The sequence below is a fragment of the Arachis duranensis genome, chromosome 6, assembly GCF_000817695.3.
Source record: "Arachis duranensis cultivar V14167 chromosome 6, aradu.V14167.gnm2.J7QH, whole genome shotgun sequence".
NCBI classification, from domain to species: domain Eukaryota; kingdom Viridiplantae; phylum Streptophyta; class Magnoliopsida; order Fabales; family Fabaceae; genus Arachis; species Arachis duranensis.
In genome coordinates, this window is record NC_029777.3 from 12,807,713 (window position 1) to 12,824,419 (window position 16,707).

Genomic DNA, 16,707 nt, shown 5'->3' on the forward strand with positions numbered 1-16,707 from the left:
CAGAAGGAGACAACAAAATGCAATACCTAATAAATATTTTTATGTTTTAGTTTTTAAATATAACAACAGATGGAACGTGAGAAAATACAAAAGGTGGCTAAGAGATATCGAGGAATTTTATCGACAAAGACCAGGGAAAGGACTACAAAAGAATGTCATAAGAAAAACATGGGAAGATCCAAACATGGCTACTTCCATGAACCATGAATAGAGAGCTTTGTCTTTTCAAAATTTAGATGCTTTAACAACCTTAAAAAAAAATAAAAATAAAAAATAAAAGATGCAATTCTTAACTATTATACTATACTATATTATGGTTGATTTTATATATAATTTAAAGAACACAGAATATCCCACAAAGCACTAATAGTAATACTAGTAATAAGAAGAAAGAACAAAAGTTTACATTTAAAATAGGGGAACAAAAATAAAATATCAACTACCACAAAAGAAGATTAATGACAATTAGCTAGGATTAGTGTGATTTAAGACTGTGTTTGTTTTCAGAGACTGATATTTAGTATTATATTTAGTGATTAGCACTAAAATTAAAGTTTTAGTTTCTTTAATACTTTTAAAAAGTGGAGGCATGTTGAACTGAAATTTTATAGAAAAAAAATAAAAATATTAATAACATTTTTAAAAAAAATATTTTTATTTAATTTTTAAATTCTAAATCTATTTTCAATATTTATATTTATCTTAAACTAAACATTATATTAAAATATAACTCACTTAACATATTTTACATTAAATACAATACATAAATTTAATTTAGTTTATATCTTTTAATTTTTATTTCATGGTTTCAATTTCTCAATTTGAGCCTTCTTTCTAAATGCAATCTAAGAGAATTTTTTTTTTTTAAATTAGGTATTTAACAAGTACTAGTAATTGAGAATGGGGCCTACATATGTTATTGGGTGTATCTAGCAAACAAGCTTCCAAAATTGGTATCTCAATCTGACGGTGATGCCCAAAAGGTACACACTACATAGTTCCAATTCCATATACACAGGGGATTGTTGTCCCATTAAAAAAGGGCTTTTCATAAAGAAGGAAAAAGGAAATTAGACCAACCACGCATGCCAATTGCCAAAAGCTGTTGAACAAGGAAATTCCCAGAAAAAGAAGAAACATTTTCTCTTTGTCTTTTGGGACTAGGGAGCACTACATCATTTGCGTGTTCTAATAAATTCATAATAGTAATCCTTGTTGAGACAAAAAAATCTATAGAATCCTGCTTAAATTTACCCAAATAAAGAAGGTTGAGATTAGGGGTGGAAAACGAATTTAAACCCGTTGGTTAGTTTGAGTAACCCGTCAAAAAAGTGGGCTGGACCGAAAATTTGGAACTATCAAATAGTAAAAGTCCGCCTAACTTGCCCAACTTAAACTGTAGATTTTTGTGGAATGGATTTTTTTCGTCGGGCTTAGTGTTTTTTTTATAAGGGGGTATTTTTGCAATTTTTTTTTGTTAAAACTCAACTTTTCCTAACCTAATTTATAAGGTAGCGTTTGTTTTGCAGTACTGGGACAGAGATTGAGAGACTGAGACACAATATCATATTTGTTAGCTCAGAGACTGATACTAAAATTTCTGTTTCTGTCTCCAAAATTTCAGTATTTCAGTGCCTTCAAAATGTAGGGACACATGGAACTGATATTTTTAGAAATAAAGACTGAAACTTTAATAACATTTTATACCTAAAATACTCTCATTTTAATTAATTAATTTCAATTTTATCCTTTGTGTAAATTAAATTAGAGTTTTATTCTTGTTTCAATTTTTGTCTCTCACTTGGCACAAAACAGAATACTAAAACTTATTTCAATCCCCATCTCTTAATCTCTGTCTTTCAGTCTCAGTCTTTCAGTATCTGTCTCTCCACCAAACGCTACCTAAGAGAATGAAGATGAAAATTGAGTGTTTTGGATTATGTTTATTTTGTTTTAGAGACAATATTTATAATTATATTTTGGATTATGTTTATTTTGCTTTGGAGACAAAATTTATAATTATGTTTTGAATGAAAATTTGGTTTATAATTATGTTTATTAGATATTTATAATTACAAAGACTTTAATGTTTGTAAATATAAACTTATAATTTTTTATGCATTTATAAATTATAAGTTTATTAAAATGATTGTAAAATTATATATATTATTTAATAAATAATAATAAAAAAAGGAGATTTGGCGGGCTGGAGATTTAGCGGGTTTAGTCTGTCAACCCGCCAATCCGTAATTAAGCGGGACGGAATGGAATTTTAGGACCGCCTCATTAAGTGGAGCAGAACGGGACAGAACAGAGCAGACTTTTTCACTTGTCACTCTAGTTTATACAGAATCAAAAAAGTATATAGTATATAATATAAATATATAAAAAAAATTCACAAAATATAATTTATATATGTTTTAAATATTCTCAATATTTATCAGAATAAGTACTATAAGAAAAAGGTGTTGTGATTTGTGAATAAGCTTGGATAAAGTTAAGAAGGCAAACATCCAATAGTAACGAATGGATACTTTATGAATTTAACTAACATATATCCTTATATATTTGCTTTGTATTCATTAAACTAAAAAAGTTTTAAAAAATATACTAGTAATAAAATCCAGTTAAGATTTACTATTTAGAGAGTCGTCCATTTTTATCGTTTTCATTAACCACAATTGAAAAAACAACCAACCACGAAACCTAACTTTTTTCTAACCTCTTTAACCTAAAGTGACATTTGTTATTTGTCAATTTTTTTTTGGTGACATGTTATTTGTCAATTTAATTAGTTAGAACTTTTAAAATTTCATGTAAATATTTTTTTTTTCCAGTAAACCAACAGGGTCAAGCCCCAAAAAAGAAAACTAAGCTATTGTACTTGGGGTATCATTTCTCCCATTTACATCAGAAAGATCCATTTTCCCAGTTCATATAAATATTAGTTAAATAAAGTTTTAGATTATAAGAATCATGTCAATGAGTGGGCAAGGCCCCTTGTTTATTAGACCAAAAACACACTAAAATCAAGGAGCTATAAAATTATGATTAGTTGTTCATACATTAACCCAACGTTAAGACCTAAATTCAAATAAGATAAAAAAGTCCAATTCATAGATTGGCTTTCTCCTGTAACCGACTTCCTCCAAAAAGGTCGGGTTCAACACAAACATCACTTCAAGGAAGTCGGGACCAAGGATCAGCTGGCAGATAACACTTATTCAAATAGGTAACTGTCCCTAAAATCTCTCAATCCACTTCCATGAGCCATATCTCAACTTTCTTAAAATAAAAGGACGATTATCCTCCTTAAAAGATGGAACTACTCCAACGGTAGTTATTGGTTCACCACTATAAATACACTGACACCCCTCAGGTATCACTAAGTTCCAATATTATCTAAACCTGCTTAGGCCCCTACTGACTTAAGCATCGGAGTGTCTTTGCAGGTACCACCCCCATTCCCTCACACATGCTAGTCGGACGGAGGCTCCCTGACGCTCACCAAGTGGGAGACTTCATTCTTCAGACGATTGGGCCAACCCAGCGAGTCCAGCCCATTAATCTCCGGTTACCCAACGTAACATTGGCGCCGTTGCCGGGGACCCGAGAGATCAACTAGTGATGGTGGACAATTCACCCAAAGATGGCCACACAGCGTCTGATTCTGAGCAAGAGAATCTGGACATTGGGAACAACGACGTTGACATAGCCACCCACCAAGGGGTGACCAACCAGCATAGAGAGGGTACCTCTGGATTTAAAGATCCAAAGGTAAACTCTTCTGCGAGGGTCGGGAAAGGAAGGGCAACCCCATGCAACCGATTTTATGGGATTGTTTCATGGCCATCAGGGGCGCCTGGAGCAGTTGGTACAAGAACTGGAACGTCAGTGAGAGGCAGAGAGAAATCTGAGAAACGAAATGGAGCGACGAAAAGAGCTAGAGAAAAAGCTCTTAAGGCTGGAGTCCGCTATTAAAAGTCGAAGTTCTCGCAGCGACCGAGAAGAATTTCCCCTGGGAGGAGAAGATCCGTTCAACGAGGACAACATGAGGACAAAGGTTCCAAGTAACTTCAAAAGCTTTGATAAGACCTCTATGTTGGGACTTCGGACCCGAGCATCATTTAAGCAATTTTAAAAGTCGGATGTATCTGGTTGACGCTTTTGATGCTACTCGCTGCAAGGCTTTCCTGACCACCTTGACGAAAGCAGTGATGAAGTGGTTCGATAGTCTTCCTCCAAGGTCGGTCACTAGCTTCGACGATCTCTCGTGAATGTTCCTGGTACGATTCTCCATCCAGAAAGACAAAGTAAAGCACGCACCGAGCCTCTTGGGAGTAAAACAGGAGGTCGAAGAACCTTTGAGGGACTACATGGAGAGGTTCAACAAAATGTGCTTGGAGATTCAAGACTTGCCCGCGGAGGCAGTGATTATGGGTCTAGTGAATGGACTCCAGGAAGGCCCTTCCTCACAGTCTATCTCGAAAAGGCATCCGGCCTCTTTGAGTGATGTACAGGAAAAAGCTGAGAAGTACATCAACATGGAGGAAAACGTCAGGCTTTGAGAGCCAAATTGGCGACCCGGACACTCTTACTCGTCAAAAGAGAAAGAGAGAGAGAGCCCAAGAAAAAAGAGGAAGTCGGCCCCGAAAGGCCTAGGAGATATCACTCCTATACTCCTCTGAGAGTTTCCCTAGTTGATTTCTACAGGGAAATTTGCCATAGTGAGAGGCTACCTCCCCCCAGACCCATCAAAAACAAAAAGGGGGGAAGTTGTAGCGACTATTGTGAGTACCATAAGATATATGGTCACTCAACGAACGAGTGCTACGACCTAAAAAACGTGATAGAAAAGCTAGCCAGAGAAGGTTGATTGGACAAATATCTCGTTGAAAGGTCGGATCATCATGGGAAGAGGAAGCGAGATGATGAGGAGCGAAGGGACCCATCGCCACAGACCCCGAAAAGACATATACATATGATCTCGGGGGATTCAGTGGAGGCGGCCTCACAAAGTCATCTCGCAAGAGACATCTGAAAGAGGTCTACGAAGTTGGGGTGAAGCTCCCGACCTCCCCACTATCTCTTTCACTAAAGAAGATGGGCAATGCATCATCCTTGGACACGATGATCCTGTAGTGATAACCATGATTCTTGCCAATGCCCATCTCCACAGAACCCCGGTGGATCAGGGAAACTCAGCCGACATCCTGTTCAAACCAGCATTTGATAAGCTAGGACTGGACGAAAAGAAGTTAAGATCTTATCCCGATACTTTGTATGGGCTGGGGGACACCCCAATAAAGCCACTGGGATTCACACCCCTCCACACGATTTTTGGAAAAGGGGTGAAATCCAAAACTCTGAGCATTGAATTCATAGTCGTCGACGTGGGGTCAGCCTATAACGCTCTGATAGGCAGGACCACCCTAAATCAGTTTAGAGCAGTGGTTTTCACCCCCCACATGTGCATGAAATTTCCAACGCCAAAGGGGATAGCCACCATTAGGGGAGACCAGAAACTAGCGAGAAAGTGCTACATCGAAAGGCTGAACCTGAGAGGAAATAGCAAGGAAGTTCACACCATAGAGCTCGGTGAAATTAAGCCAAGGAAGAATTGCGACCGCAACCAGGGGAAAAAACTGAAGAGGTACAGGTGGGGAAAGAGGAACGAAAAAACACCAACATAGGAGCCAGGCTGACGGAAGATTTGAAACAAGAACTTATAAGGCTCCTACAAGAAAATTCCGACCTCTTCGCCTGGAAAGCCTCTGACATGCCAGGGATAGATCCCAAACTCATGTCACATAAGCTTTCAGTGTACCCCGGGTCGTGACCTGTTCAGCAAAGAAGACGGAATCTCGGACCCGAACGGGCTCAAGTGGTGGAAGAACAAGTACAAGCCCTCCTAGAAGCCGACTTCATCAAAGAGGTCAAGTATCCAGCAAGGATGGCGAATGTGGTGCTAGTCAAAAAGCAAAACGGAAAATGGCGAATGTGCGTCGATTACACTGACCTGAACAAGGCGTGTCCCAAAGACCCGTATCCACTTCCAAACATTGATACCTTAGTAGACTCCAGCTCAGGGTATCAATACTTGTTGTTTATAGATACATACTCGGGATATAATCAAATTCCGATGCATAAGCCGGATCAAGAAAAAATATCCTTCATCACGCCTAGAGCAAACTACTGCTATGTGGTCATGCCCTTTGGGTTGAAAAATGCTGGAGCCACATATCAAAGACTAATGAATAAGGTGTTTGCTCCTCACCTGGGAATTTAATGGAAGTCTATGTGGACGACATGCTAGTAAAAACCAAGGAGGAGACCGACCTCTTGACGGACTTCTTGCGAGTCTTCAACACAATAAGGTTGCATGGGATGAGGTTAAATTTCGCAAAGTGCACCTTCGCAGTAGAGGCTGGAATATTACTGGGATTTATGCTGACACAGAGGGGGATTGAAGCGAACCCCGACAAGTGCAAGACAGTCTTAGAAATGAAAATCCCGACTTGTCTAAAGGAGGTCCAGCAGTTAAACGGCCGACTTGCAGCTCTCTCCAGGTTCTTGACAGGATCAGCACTAAGATCCCTATCACTTTTCTCCCTACTAAGGAAAGGATGCCAGTTCGAATGGATACCTGAATGCGAAGAAGCATTTTAGGAGCTCAAAAGATTTTTAAGCCAACCTCCCATTCTAACCCGACCTCAAGTCGGGGAAGAACTCATCCTGTATTTGTTCGTAGCAGACAAAGCTGTAGCATCAGCTCTAATACGAGAAGACGAGGTCGAGCAACATCCTGTATATTTCACCAGCAAAGTTCTACAAGGTCCTGAACTAAGATATCAAAAACTGGAAAAGTTTGCGTATTCCTTAGTAGTAGCCTCACGAAGGCTACGACCTTATTTTCAAGCCCACACTATAAGGATACGAACGAACTAGCCCATGAAGCAAATCCTGCAGAAGACGGATATTGCGGGTAGAATGGTTTAATGGGCAATAAAGCTATCTGAGTTCGATTTGAAGTACGAAACTCAGACGGCAATCAAAGCCCAATGCCTCACTGACTTCGTGGTAGAATATGCAGGAGATCAAGAGGAAGCCTCCACTACATGAGAACTATATGTAGACGGATCCTCAAACAAAGTCAGAAGCGGTGCAGGCATAATATTAGTCAACCAAGAGGGAACACAAATAGAAGTCTCCCTCAAACTTGAATTTTCAGCTTCTAACAACCAGGCAGAATATGAAGCTTTGATTGTAGGGTTAAAACTGGCAGAAGAATTCGGCGCAACCAGAGTAGTTGTGTGCAGCGACTCTCAAGTGGTGACCTCCCAAAAAATGGAGAGTATCAGGCTAAAGATCCTAACATGAAGAGGTACCTAGACAAAACCTTGGAGCACCTTAGGCGTTTTGCAGAGATCAAAGTTAAGCACATAACTCGGGATCTCAATAGCAGAGCAAACGCCCTCTCCAAGCTAACTAGTACCAAGCCAGAAAGGAACAATAGAAGCCTGATACAAGAAACTCTCCAGGAGCCCTCTGTCTCAAAACCAGAGGCCAAACAAGACATCCTTGAAGTATCCGGATTGGACCTCGGGTGGATGAACCCACTAATCGAATATATAAAATTGACATCCTACCCAAAGAGGAAAAAGAGGTCAAGAAAATCCAGAGGAAAGTATAAAACTATACCTTGGTAACAAATATCCTCTACAAAAGAGGGATATCTACACCTTTTGTTAAAGTGGGTCCCAACCTCAAGGACAATAGAAGTCTTGGAATAGGTTCATAGTGGCATCTGCGGAAACCATCTCGGAGCAAGGTCGTTAGCCAGGAAAGTAATCCGAGCTGGGCTCTACTGGCCGACCTTGCAGAAAGATGCCACAGAATTTGTGAAGAAGTGCCAGCCATACCAAATGTATGCGAACTTCCACGTAGCTCCCCGCGAAGAGCTCATTAGTATAACTTCTCCATGACCTTTTGCAAAATGGGGATTGGACTTATTAGGACCTTTTTTCCAAGCGCCAGGATTGGTAAAATACCTAATAGTGGGAGTAGACTATTTCACGAAGTGGATCGAAACAGAACTATTAGCCACCATCACCGCCCAGAGAAGTCGGAAGTTCCTTTACAAGAATATTATCACAAGGTATGGGGTACCTCACTCCATCATCACTGATAATGGCATTCAGTTCACCGACTCCACCTTCAAAAACCTAGTAGCCAGTATGAAGATCAAGCACCAGTTTACCTCGGTAGAACAGCCACAAGCAAATGGGCAATCCGAGGCGGCTAACAAGGTCATATTGGCTCGGTTGAAGAAAAGATTACAAGATGCAAAGGGAGCATGGGCAGAAGAACTCCCTCAAGTACTATAGGCTTATCGGACTACACCTCAGTTTGCCACAGGAGAAACACCCTTCCGACTTGCTTATGGCATAGAGTCATGATACCAATTGAGATCAATGAGCAAAGTCCAAGGGTAAGCTTCTACGACGAGGTCGAAAAAGTACAAAGACACAAAGAGAAACTTGAGCTACTCCCTGAAGTTCGAGAACAAGCCCAGATAAGAGAAGTATCATTGAAATATAGGATGACGAATAGATATAATAAAAAAGTCATTCGAAAAAGTTTCGCTCCGGACAATCTGATCCTAATCAGAAACGATATTGGAGTTAAAAAATCTGGAGATGGAAAGCTTGCTGCTAACAGGAAAGGACCATACAAAATTCGTGAGTTCTTAGGAAAAAGGCTACTATAAGGTGACCGACTTAAACGACGCCGAGTTACCTAGGTCGTGGCATGCTTGTAATATGAAAAGGTACTACAGTTGAAAGCAAACTCCACTCCCTAATGTACTCTTTTTCCCGACTTCATGGTTTTTTCCCAAAAAAGAAAAAAAGGATTTTCTTGAAGGGGGATTTAACGAGGCATCAAAATGAAGACTAAGGGGCAACAATTCCTAAAACCTCTTAGTAGCAAAAGGTACCTATGCAAATAAAAGATCTTTCTTCATTTTATATCTCTTTGCAAATTTCATTAAGTTATTTATTTCTACGAAACGCGCCGACTTAAACTCAACAAAACGTGAAAATCCCATGACTGACCTAAGCGGTCGTCAGGATAAAATGACGAGGTATAAGTCGGTGTAAAAATGTTATAAAAGCTGATCGTGTAACTCAGACAGATAATGAATAACAAGTCGTAATACCGAGAAAAACGAAATGTATCACGAAAATAGCCTAAGTTAATCCCAATTCAAATAGAAAAATTTGAATTCACAAGGAATACATACAAAAAGAGGTAAAAGAAAGCCATCAAAAAGGCAAGCTGTCTCAAGTTTTTTACAAAATCAAGGATAACTCAGATAAAAAACACAGCCTGCCAAGAGACAGGAAGCTTTCAGCAAAAAAGATAAAAAAATGGGTTTTTTTTTTTCAAAAAAACCTAAAAGCTAGAACGAAAAAGCATGCACAGACCAGATATAATTTAAACCTCTTATCCAAAAAAGGGAATAAAAATTAAAGGCATTTTTTGTTAACGACCACAAAAGGCCAGAAAATATCAAAGAACCAACCACCACAGCACCAATAAAAGTGTTTAAAAACAAGGGGCCCACAGGCCGGGCCCCGAATAGCCAGATTCATTTAGAGGGAGAAGTCGAGGTAGCAACAGGGGAGGACGAAGCAGGTTGCTCAAGACCTGGAGAGGGAACCCCTGAAGAACTCGGAAGGTCCCCTTGTCGTGGAGGAGACTCTATTATTCTCTACCCCCGAGTCTTCAAGTCGGAGTCAGTCTCAGGTCGGGGAGGAGAGACAATGACACCATCCACTATGATCTTGTCAGGATCTAACGAAGAAAGGTCTAAGTCGGGAGCAATAACTCCGACTTGTTCCTTAAAGATCCTCCAGGCCTCCTCCGCACCCTCAGCTATCGAATCCTCAAGATCCTGAAAAGCATCCCGACATCCAGACAGCTCCTTCTTCAGATCAAGGTTCTCCCCAAAGAGCCTAATGTAATTCTGCTCCGCCTTCTCCTTAAGGCCCTCCGCCATAGTACATTGGCCCATCAACTTCTTCTCCCTCTCCCGAAGCCGATCCCTCTCCCCCTTCAACTCGGCGACCTCCTCCTTCAGCCTCTTCTCTTTCTCCTGATAAAGTAAAATCCTCCCCTAAAGCTCCTCAACTTTTTGGGCAGAACCCAAAGAGTTAAGGAGAGTCTGTTCCAAAATATCAAGAAGTTTGGTACACACTCCAACCGCCCGAACACTACCCTGAACTATAACATTCAGATGGTTCCTAACCATAGCATCCTCCATACTGATTGATGTATAGGGAAATATATGGTTCCGGACAAATTGCGGACCATCAAATGTAGCAGCCCCAGAAGAAGAGCCAGAAGTCTTACGCTTCTTCTTCTCGGGTTCAAGGGAAGATCGGGACGGAGAGGGAGGAGAAGGAAGAGAAGAAGCAGAAAAAGAAGATACCATGATGTGATGAGAGGAGGTCCCCAAGTTGTGAGGAGGAGGAGGGGGAGGAGGAGGAGGAGGAAGAGTGCCAGCAGCCCTTGCCGCGTCCACCCGCGCTCGAGCCCTCTTCCTAGCGTCTTGGACTTTCTGGTAGGAGGAGTTAGAAGCTTTCTTCACCATCTCTGAAAGAAAAGAAAGCAAAGAATCAATTCACATATCAGAAGAAGTCAGAAATAGCAACTCAAAAAATATTTCAAAGTCGGAAGCAACAAAATCAAGTCGGAGAAATTCAAGAAACAACAAAGTCTACCTATTTGGGTCCGAACAAAACTCGAGGACCCCTGAAGGAATTTCTTTGTGTCCAAATAAAGGGCCCTCCCCCAAACTTCTCGTAAGAACCCCACAACAAGCTTCTCAACCTTGTCCAGATCATCCGGACCATACTTCTCCACAGGGGAAGCCTCTAACCAATAAAGGGGAAAGCGATGAGAAGAAAATTGATCCAGGAAAAAGGGGTGGTGACCCTCTACGACTTGAACTTTGAAAAAGAAGTTTTTAAAATCATGGAAGGACTCATAAAAAAGGTTGAAAATTCTCTGGCCTTGAATGGCTCGGAAAGACACCCACTGCTGCTTATTGTTTTGCCCACTAAAGGGCTTGGTCATATGAAAGAGATAAAAAAAGAGTTTCAAAGAAGTTAGGAAATTGAGGGCTTGGCTGACTAGTTGGTAAATCTTCAGGAAACCCCAAGAGTTTGGGTGAAGTTGGGTAGGAGCGACATGGCAGTGAGACAAAACAACCATCTCAAAATCAGAAAAAGGTAGAGAAACTCTCAAGCGAGTAAAAAGGCTTTCATACATAAAAAAGAAATGAAGGTCCGCATCAGAAGCCCTCCCAAAACAAACCCGGTCTTTTGGACCCGGGGCAGTCAATTCATATTTTAGCTCATCCTCATCAAGAACACAAATCCTATGATGGGTACGAAGATAAGTAAGGTAGTCGGTATCTACTAAGGAGTCCTCCCCAAGAACAGTGTCATCCACCCACTGTGAAAGAGACTCTAAAAAAGACATCTTTTTTTTATAAAAGGATGACAAAACCTACAAAGAAAAAGGGAAATGATCAAAAACAGGGTCTCTAAAGGGCCTAAGGTAAGTTCCTCAATAAAACAGAGTCACTAAGCCTACTGTCAACACTCCTATAAATAATATGAAAACAAAAGCTTTCGTAAGAAAAGAGAAGGAAAAAGAATTGATCTTTCGTTTACAAAGAAGGTAGATGCAACGACAACCAAAACGCTCGAAGAAGGAAGGAGTCTTTTCTTTTCGAAGAGAGAGTGCAGACGGAAAAGCTTTCAGAAACGAAACAAAGAAAGAGAGGAAAAAGTATTTATAAAACACGCTAGGGGCATAGTGGTAAATCAACATAATCATTAAAGAGTTGCGCTGTCACCAATGTAACTGCTCCCCACGTGTAAATACGAAACCCCTAATGGACGCGACGTTTGATTAGACGTGACAGTTGAGAAATTTTGAATCACGTCGGTTCCTCACCATAGCGCTACAAACCCGAGTTCAAATACTCGAATCCAACTCTTAGACAAAAGAGATCGGATTCGAGTAGGGACACTGTTCATACCTTGACCCAACGCTAAGACCCAAATCCAAATAAGATAAAAAAACCCAATCCATAGATTGGTCTCGCCCCGTAACCGACCTCCTCCAAAGAGGTCGGGTTCAACACAAACATCACTCCAAGGAAGTCGAGACCAAGGATCAGCTGGTAGATAACACTTATTCAAATAGGTAACTGCTCCTAAAATTTCTCAACCCACTTCTAGGAGTCATATCTCAACTTCCCTAAAATAAAGGGACGATTATCCTCCTTAAAAGGTGGAACTACTCTAACGGTAATTATTGGTTCGCCACTATAAATACACTGACATCCCGCAGGTATCACTAAGTTCCAATACAATCTAAACCTGCTTAGGCCCCTACTGACTTAAGCATTAGAGTGTCTTTGCAAATACCACCCTCATTCCTTCACACACGCTAGTCGGACGGAGGCTCCCTATCACTCACCAAGTCGAAGACTTCCTTCTTCAGGAGATTTGGCCAATCCAGCGAATTCAACCCATTAATTTCCGGTTACCCAACGTAACATGTAAAATGTATTTTTTTTTCAAATATATAAATATTTAATAAAATATAATGATTGTCTTAATAGTTATTCATAATTAAAAAACAGAAGGAAAGATTAATGAGGAGGAAAAAGTATGACTGGCCAGAAGATTGGAGACTAAGAAACATAGCACTGCGAGGAGTCAAAAATAAGTATATGCAATTCTCTCTTATACAAAAGAATAATATCAACCGTCTGGATTAAATTTTTTTACCCTAACCATTTATTACAAGCATAATCTGCCCATGAATTCAGGACATCTACAACAAAATTTAGCTGACAAAAATTTGCAAATTTTAGCTTCGAAACAAATGGCTTTGAAGGGGATAGCCATTCAAAGAATTGATTGTTTGGTGCATGGTAATGCAAGCTCCAATTTCATGAATATGTATTAAATAAATAAAGGATGTTGCCATATCAACTTCTTGCTCTTCCAAACTTCCAACATGGTTTCACAAGTTGTAAATAGACTCAGCATAAAGATCAAGAGTTGCACTCTTCTGTGTATAAGTATCAAGAAAGTGCTATTCAAACTTTGCAAACACAGCAGCACTCAATGTGTTGGGGACCCTTCATCTCCCAAAGACTGCACATGTACAACACCATCTGCAATAACTACTGTCGTAAAGCAGAAAATGTAAGCAATCATTTTGTATATTACCTAAATGGTTGGATTAAAAAGGAGTATCCTGCTATGTTATATTATAAAGGCTATATATTGTCAAACTATCCAGACTTGCATAACAAAGCATAACTTCAAATCATGCATCTTAAACAAAGTATCCTTGTGCAGAACCAGTTCCAGAGGCACCACTCAAACAAATACCACCATCAGAAAATTTCAGAATTATTATTGTTAACAATAGAGGAGTGGTAAAATGTTCATAATCAAAACCCAAGCATGTATCGATTAACATTATTAATGGCATGACAGCAAAATAAGTAATACACCAGAACAAGAATATCTTAAAAGAAGCCTCAAGAAAAGATGCATACCTACAAATTATTTAAATGACAAGCTGCTGAAGATGTCAGTTGCACTAATTTTATTTTTCTAATATTAGTGCATGCTGCCATTTGCAACCACTGGTATAAAACTTGAATGATTTTCAACATAGAACATATGCACAACATGCTTACAATAACTGAAACAGGTGATATGAATGACAATATAATTTATGATGGAAATGCATGCAAGGGGACTTCATAACCATGCTTGAACATTTGTCCCAGTATTTTCAGAACCATGGATCTCTGACCATGGTTCAGGTAAGCTTTGTACATTATCCACAATGTTTTTTTTGTGCAATTAATTTTAACACCTTCCATTTCATCAAAGACATAACGCATCTCATCAATACGATTATGTGATCCATATAAGACAAGCTTACAATGATACAAGGACCGACAGATTCTCCACCCAGCACATTCAGCACGTTTCACAAAATTTTCTAGCCTTTCTATTGCATTACACCGATAATAAGTTGCAGTAATGCATCTCATAGTACTTGCTGAGGCTATCCGGGTTCTGCGCTCAAAAGCCTCATTAATTGTAATCTCCATTTCCTCTAACCAGTCCTCCTGGGAATAGAGCTTAATCAACAAGGCGTCCAACCATGGTCTGTAATGTTCTTGTGGAATAAGCTTCAGCAATCCCTCTACCTTCTTCACTCTATCCGAATCTGAACTTTTACAATACGCACATATCATGGCCCTGATCAATGGAATTTCTTTTTTGTTTACATGATCCCTTACTAGAGAATACATCTCTTCCATCTTCTCCAGATTACCTGATTGTCCATAGCCTCGAAGCATTAGCAGGTGGGTTTTCAAGTTAGGCTTGACAGGGCCTCCCTTCATCATTTGAAAAACTCTCTCCATGTCATGCCACATCGAAGCCGAGATATATCCAGCAATCAAATAATTATAAGTATTCTCACTGAGTTGGAGGTCCGACTCTTTTATCGCCTGGTATGTTTCTTCCATGTAATCCACCAGCACCAAGCGAGAGTAAAGAGATATGAGAATATTGTATGTGGCAATTGTAGGAGGACAAGCTGCATGCTTCTTCATATCACAGAACAACTCGTGACACATCTTTGCAAGACCATTGAACATAAAAGCACTCATCAATGCATTGTAAGTGCTGGTCGTTCTCATGCCCTTCTTCGCAGCGTCTCGAAAGATCTCAACGGCATGATGAACATCTTTACATCTACCTGCAGCTTTTATGCCCTTAGAATACTCATATACACTCATTGGGGAGTCAACACCAGAATTCTTCTTCTCCCTCCTCCAATCAAACACCTAAATCATGAACCAGCCAATCTAATAAGAAAAAGGGATTACCTTCCAGGTCAAACAAGTGCTCTCTGATTCCTTTAACAAACACTACTCCTTCATACTTTATAAAACTGTTTAGGTAAGATTCCAAGAAGAAAAATCATAAAATAAATAGCTTTAGCTTATGAAAAACATTAATTATAGAAAATTCAATCATAACATAGGATTGCATTTTTGTTTTCCTCATTTCAAATTCGAACTTAACACAATCCAAGTTGGGAATCTTTGCAATATACCTGAAGGGCCAAGGAAGGCCACGAATCCAACTGATTCAAGAGCTCGAGCAGCACAGATCCACCTACATGACTTTCAATCAGTGATGCAGAGTTCTCATCGAGGATCTCAATTACCCGATTGGAATCCGAGGCTTCGAGAACCAGTTGGTTCTTCAAAACCGATGCTTTATTGATGAGATCCTCTCCGAACGGAAGCCTGCGTTTCTCGATGAAGAGGGGAGTAATATCTTGAAGCGGGTGAGGAGGAGGAGGGGTACCGGAGGTGCAGTGGCGGCGAGTGAGGCCAGGCGATGTGAATGCGGCAGTGGTGGTAGTAAAGGACGGAATATTAGGTTTAGGGTTAGGGATGCCATGGGAGTGGAAGCAGAAGTGTTCGGCTTGCGCTACTGCGTCTGAAGTGAATCTCCAAACTCGCTTCATCGTTTTGGTGATTGAGATTTTGTTAGGGTTTTACACTCAACAAGAAAAATCCCCACTAACCCCTCCATCCCCGCTGACGCAGGCACGAACAACAAGGTCATAGAATCCATGGGCCTTCTTTTTGGTCAATATGGGCTTGGTCTTTCCCTTTATTTTCCTTTCCTATTAGGCTGTCCAGCAGACATTCATTTTTGCAAAGGTCCATTCAAACAATTTCTTTTTGGAACGCTTAAATTTGAATTTAGAGCATTATGCAGGTAAAGAAAATGATAATTGGGCTTAGGCCCGTATGTTTACCAAAAAGAGGAATTTATGCATAGACAGATAGTACTTAGGTGAATGACCAAAAAAAAAGAAGAAGATAAAGATAGTACTTAGGTGGTTGACTGACCTTTCCAGACTCCACCTGTTCTGAGTTCTGACAAAAAAAAAAGGGTTATATATTGGTAAATAAAATTTGAAAAGTTAAAAATAGAAATTAATTAATTCTTTTGTTTTGTTTTGTTTTGGTTGAAATTTACATATTATATTTCAAGTTGTGTTTCCTTGCATCATGGTACTCGCAAGCAAAATACTGTTTAAAACAAGTTAAAATTATGAAATTCTCATTGATGTTATTTAAAAATTGTAAATACCTTGTTGAGTAAATTAGAAGTGACTACCAATAAGTATAAATAATAATAGTCATGTTTGACGAAATAATTTTTGAAAATTAGGATAAAATATGTTTTTTATTTAATATTTATGATTTTTTTAAAATACTTCTAACTTTTAATTTTATTTAATTTTGTTATTTTTAATCGCAAATAAAATTGATATCAATTATTTAATTAATAATAAATCAAAATATTATTAATATATAAGATTATATAAATTTTTTAGTTTCAATAAGTATAAACTTTTACAAAATACTTCTAATTTTTTAAAATTATAAGCACAAATATATAATTTTTTAATTTATGAAAAACAAACACTTTTTCTTAAATTTTGTTACCAAACCAAACATTTGTATACTCACTACTCACTAACTCACTAGAGATCACAGTTCAT

At 39.1% G+C, this 16,707-nt stretch overlaps 1 protein-coding gene across 3 annotated transcripts; it reads right to left on the reverse strand.

Moving 5' to 3' along the window:
- Positions 1-12,798: 12,798 nt before the first annotated feature.
- Positions 12,799-15,717, reverse strand: LOC107492858 (pentatricopeptide repeat-containing protein At2g30780). Of its 3 annotated transcripts, none has more exons than XM_021126563.2 (3): positions 15,238-15,717; positions 14,050-14,965; positions 12,799-13,273 (listed from the first exon to the last, which is right to left on the reverse strand). In XM_021126563.2, exons 1-3 carry the CDS (start codon positions 15,655-15,657, stop codon positions 13,212-13,214), a joined length of 1,398 nt encoding a protein of 465 aa, XP_020982222.1. In that variant the 5' UTR covers positions 15,658-15,717; the 3' UTR covers positions 12,799-13,211. The 3 variants fall into 3 exon arrangements, with proteins under 3 accessions (XP_020982222.1, XP_020982221.1, XP_015969393.1); XM_021126562.2 differs by having other exon boundaries at positions 12,799-13,276; XM_016113907.3 differs by lacking the exon at positions 12,799-13,273 and having other exon boundaries at positions 13,793-14,965.
- Positions 15,718-16,707: the final 990 nt, after the last annotated feature.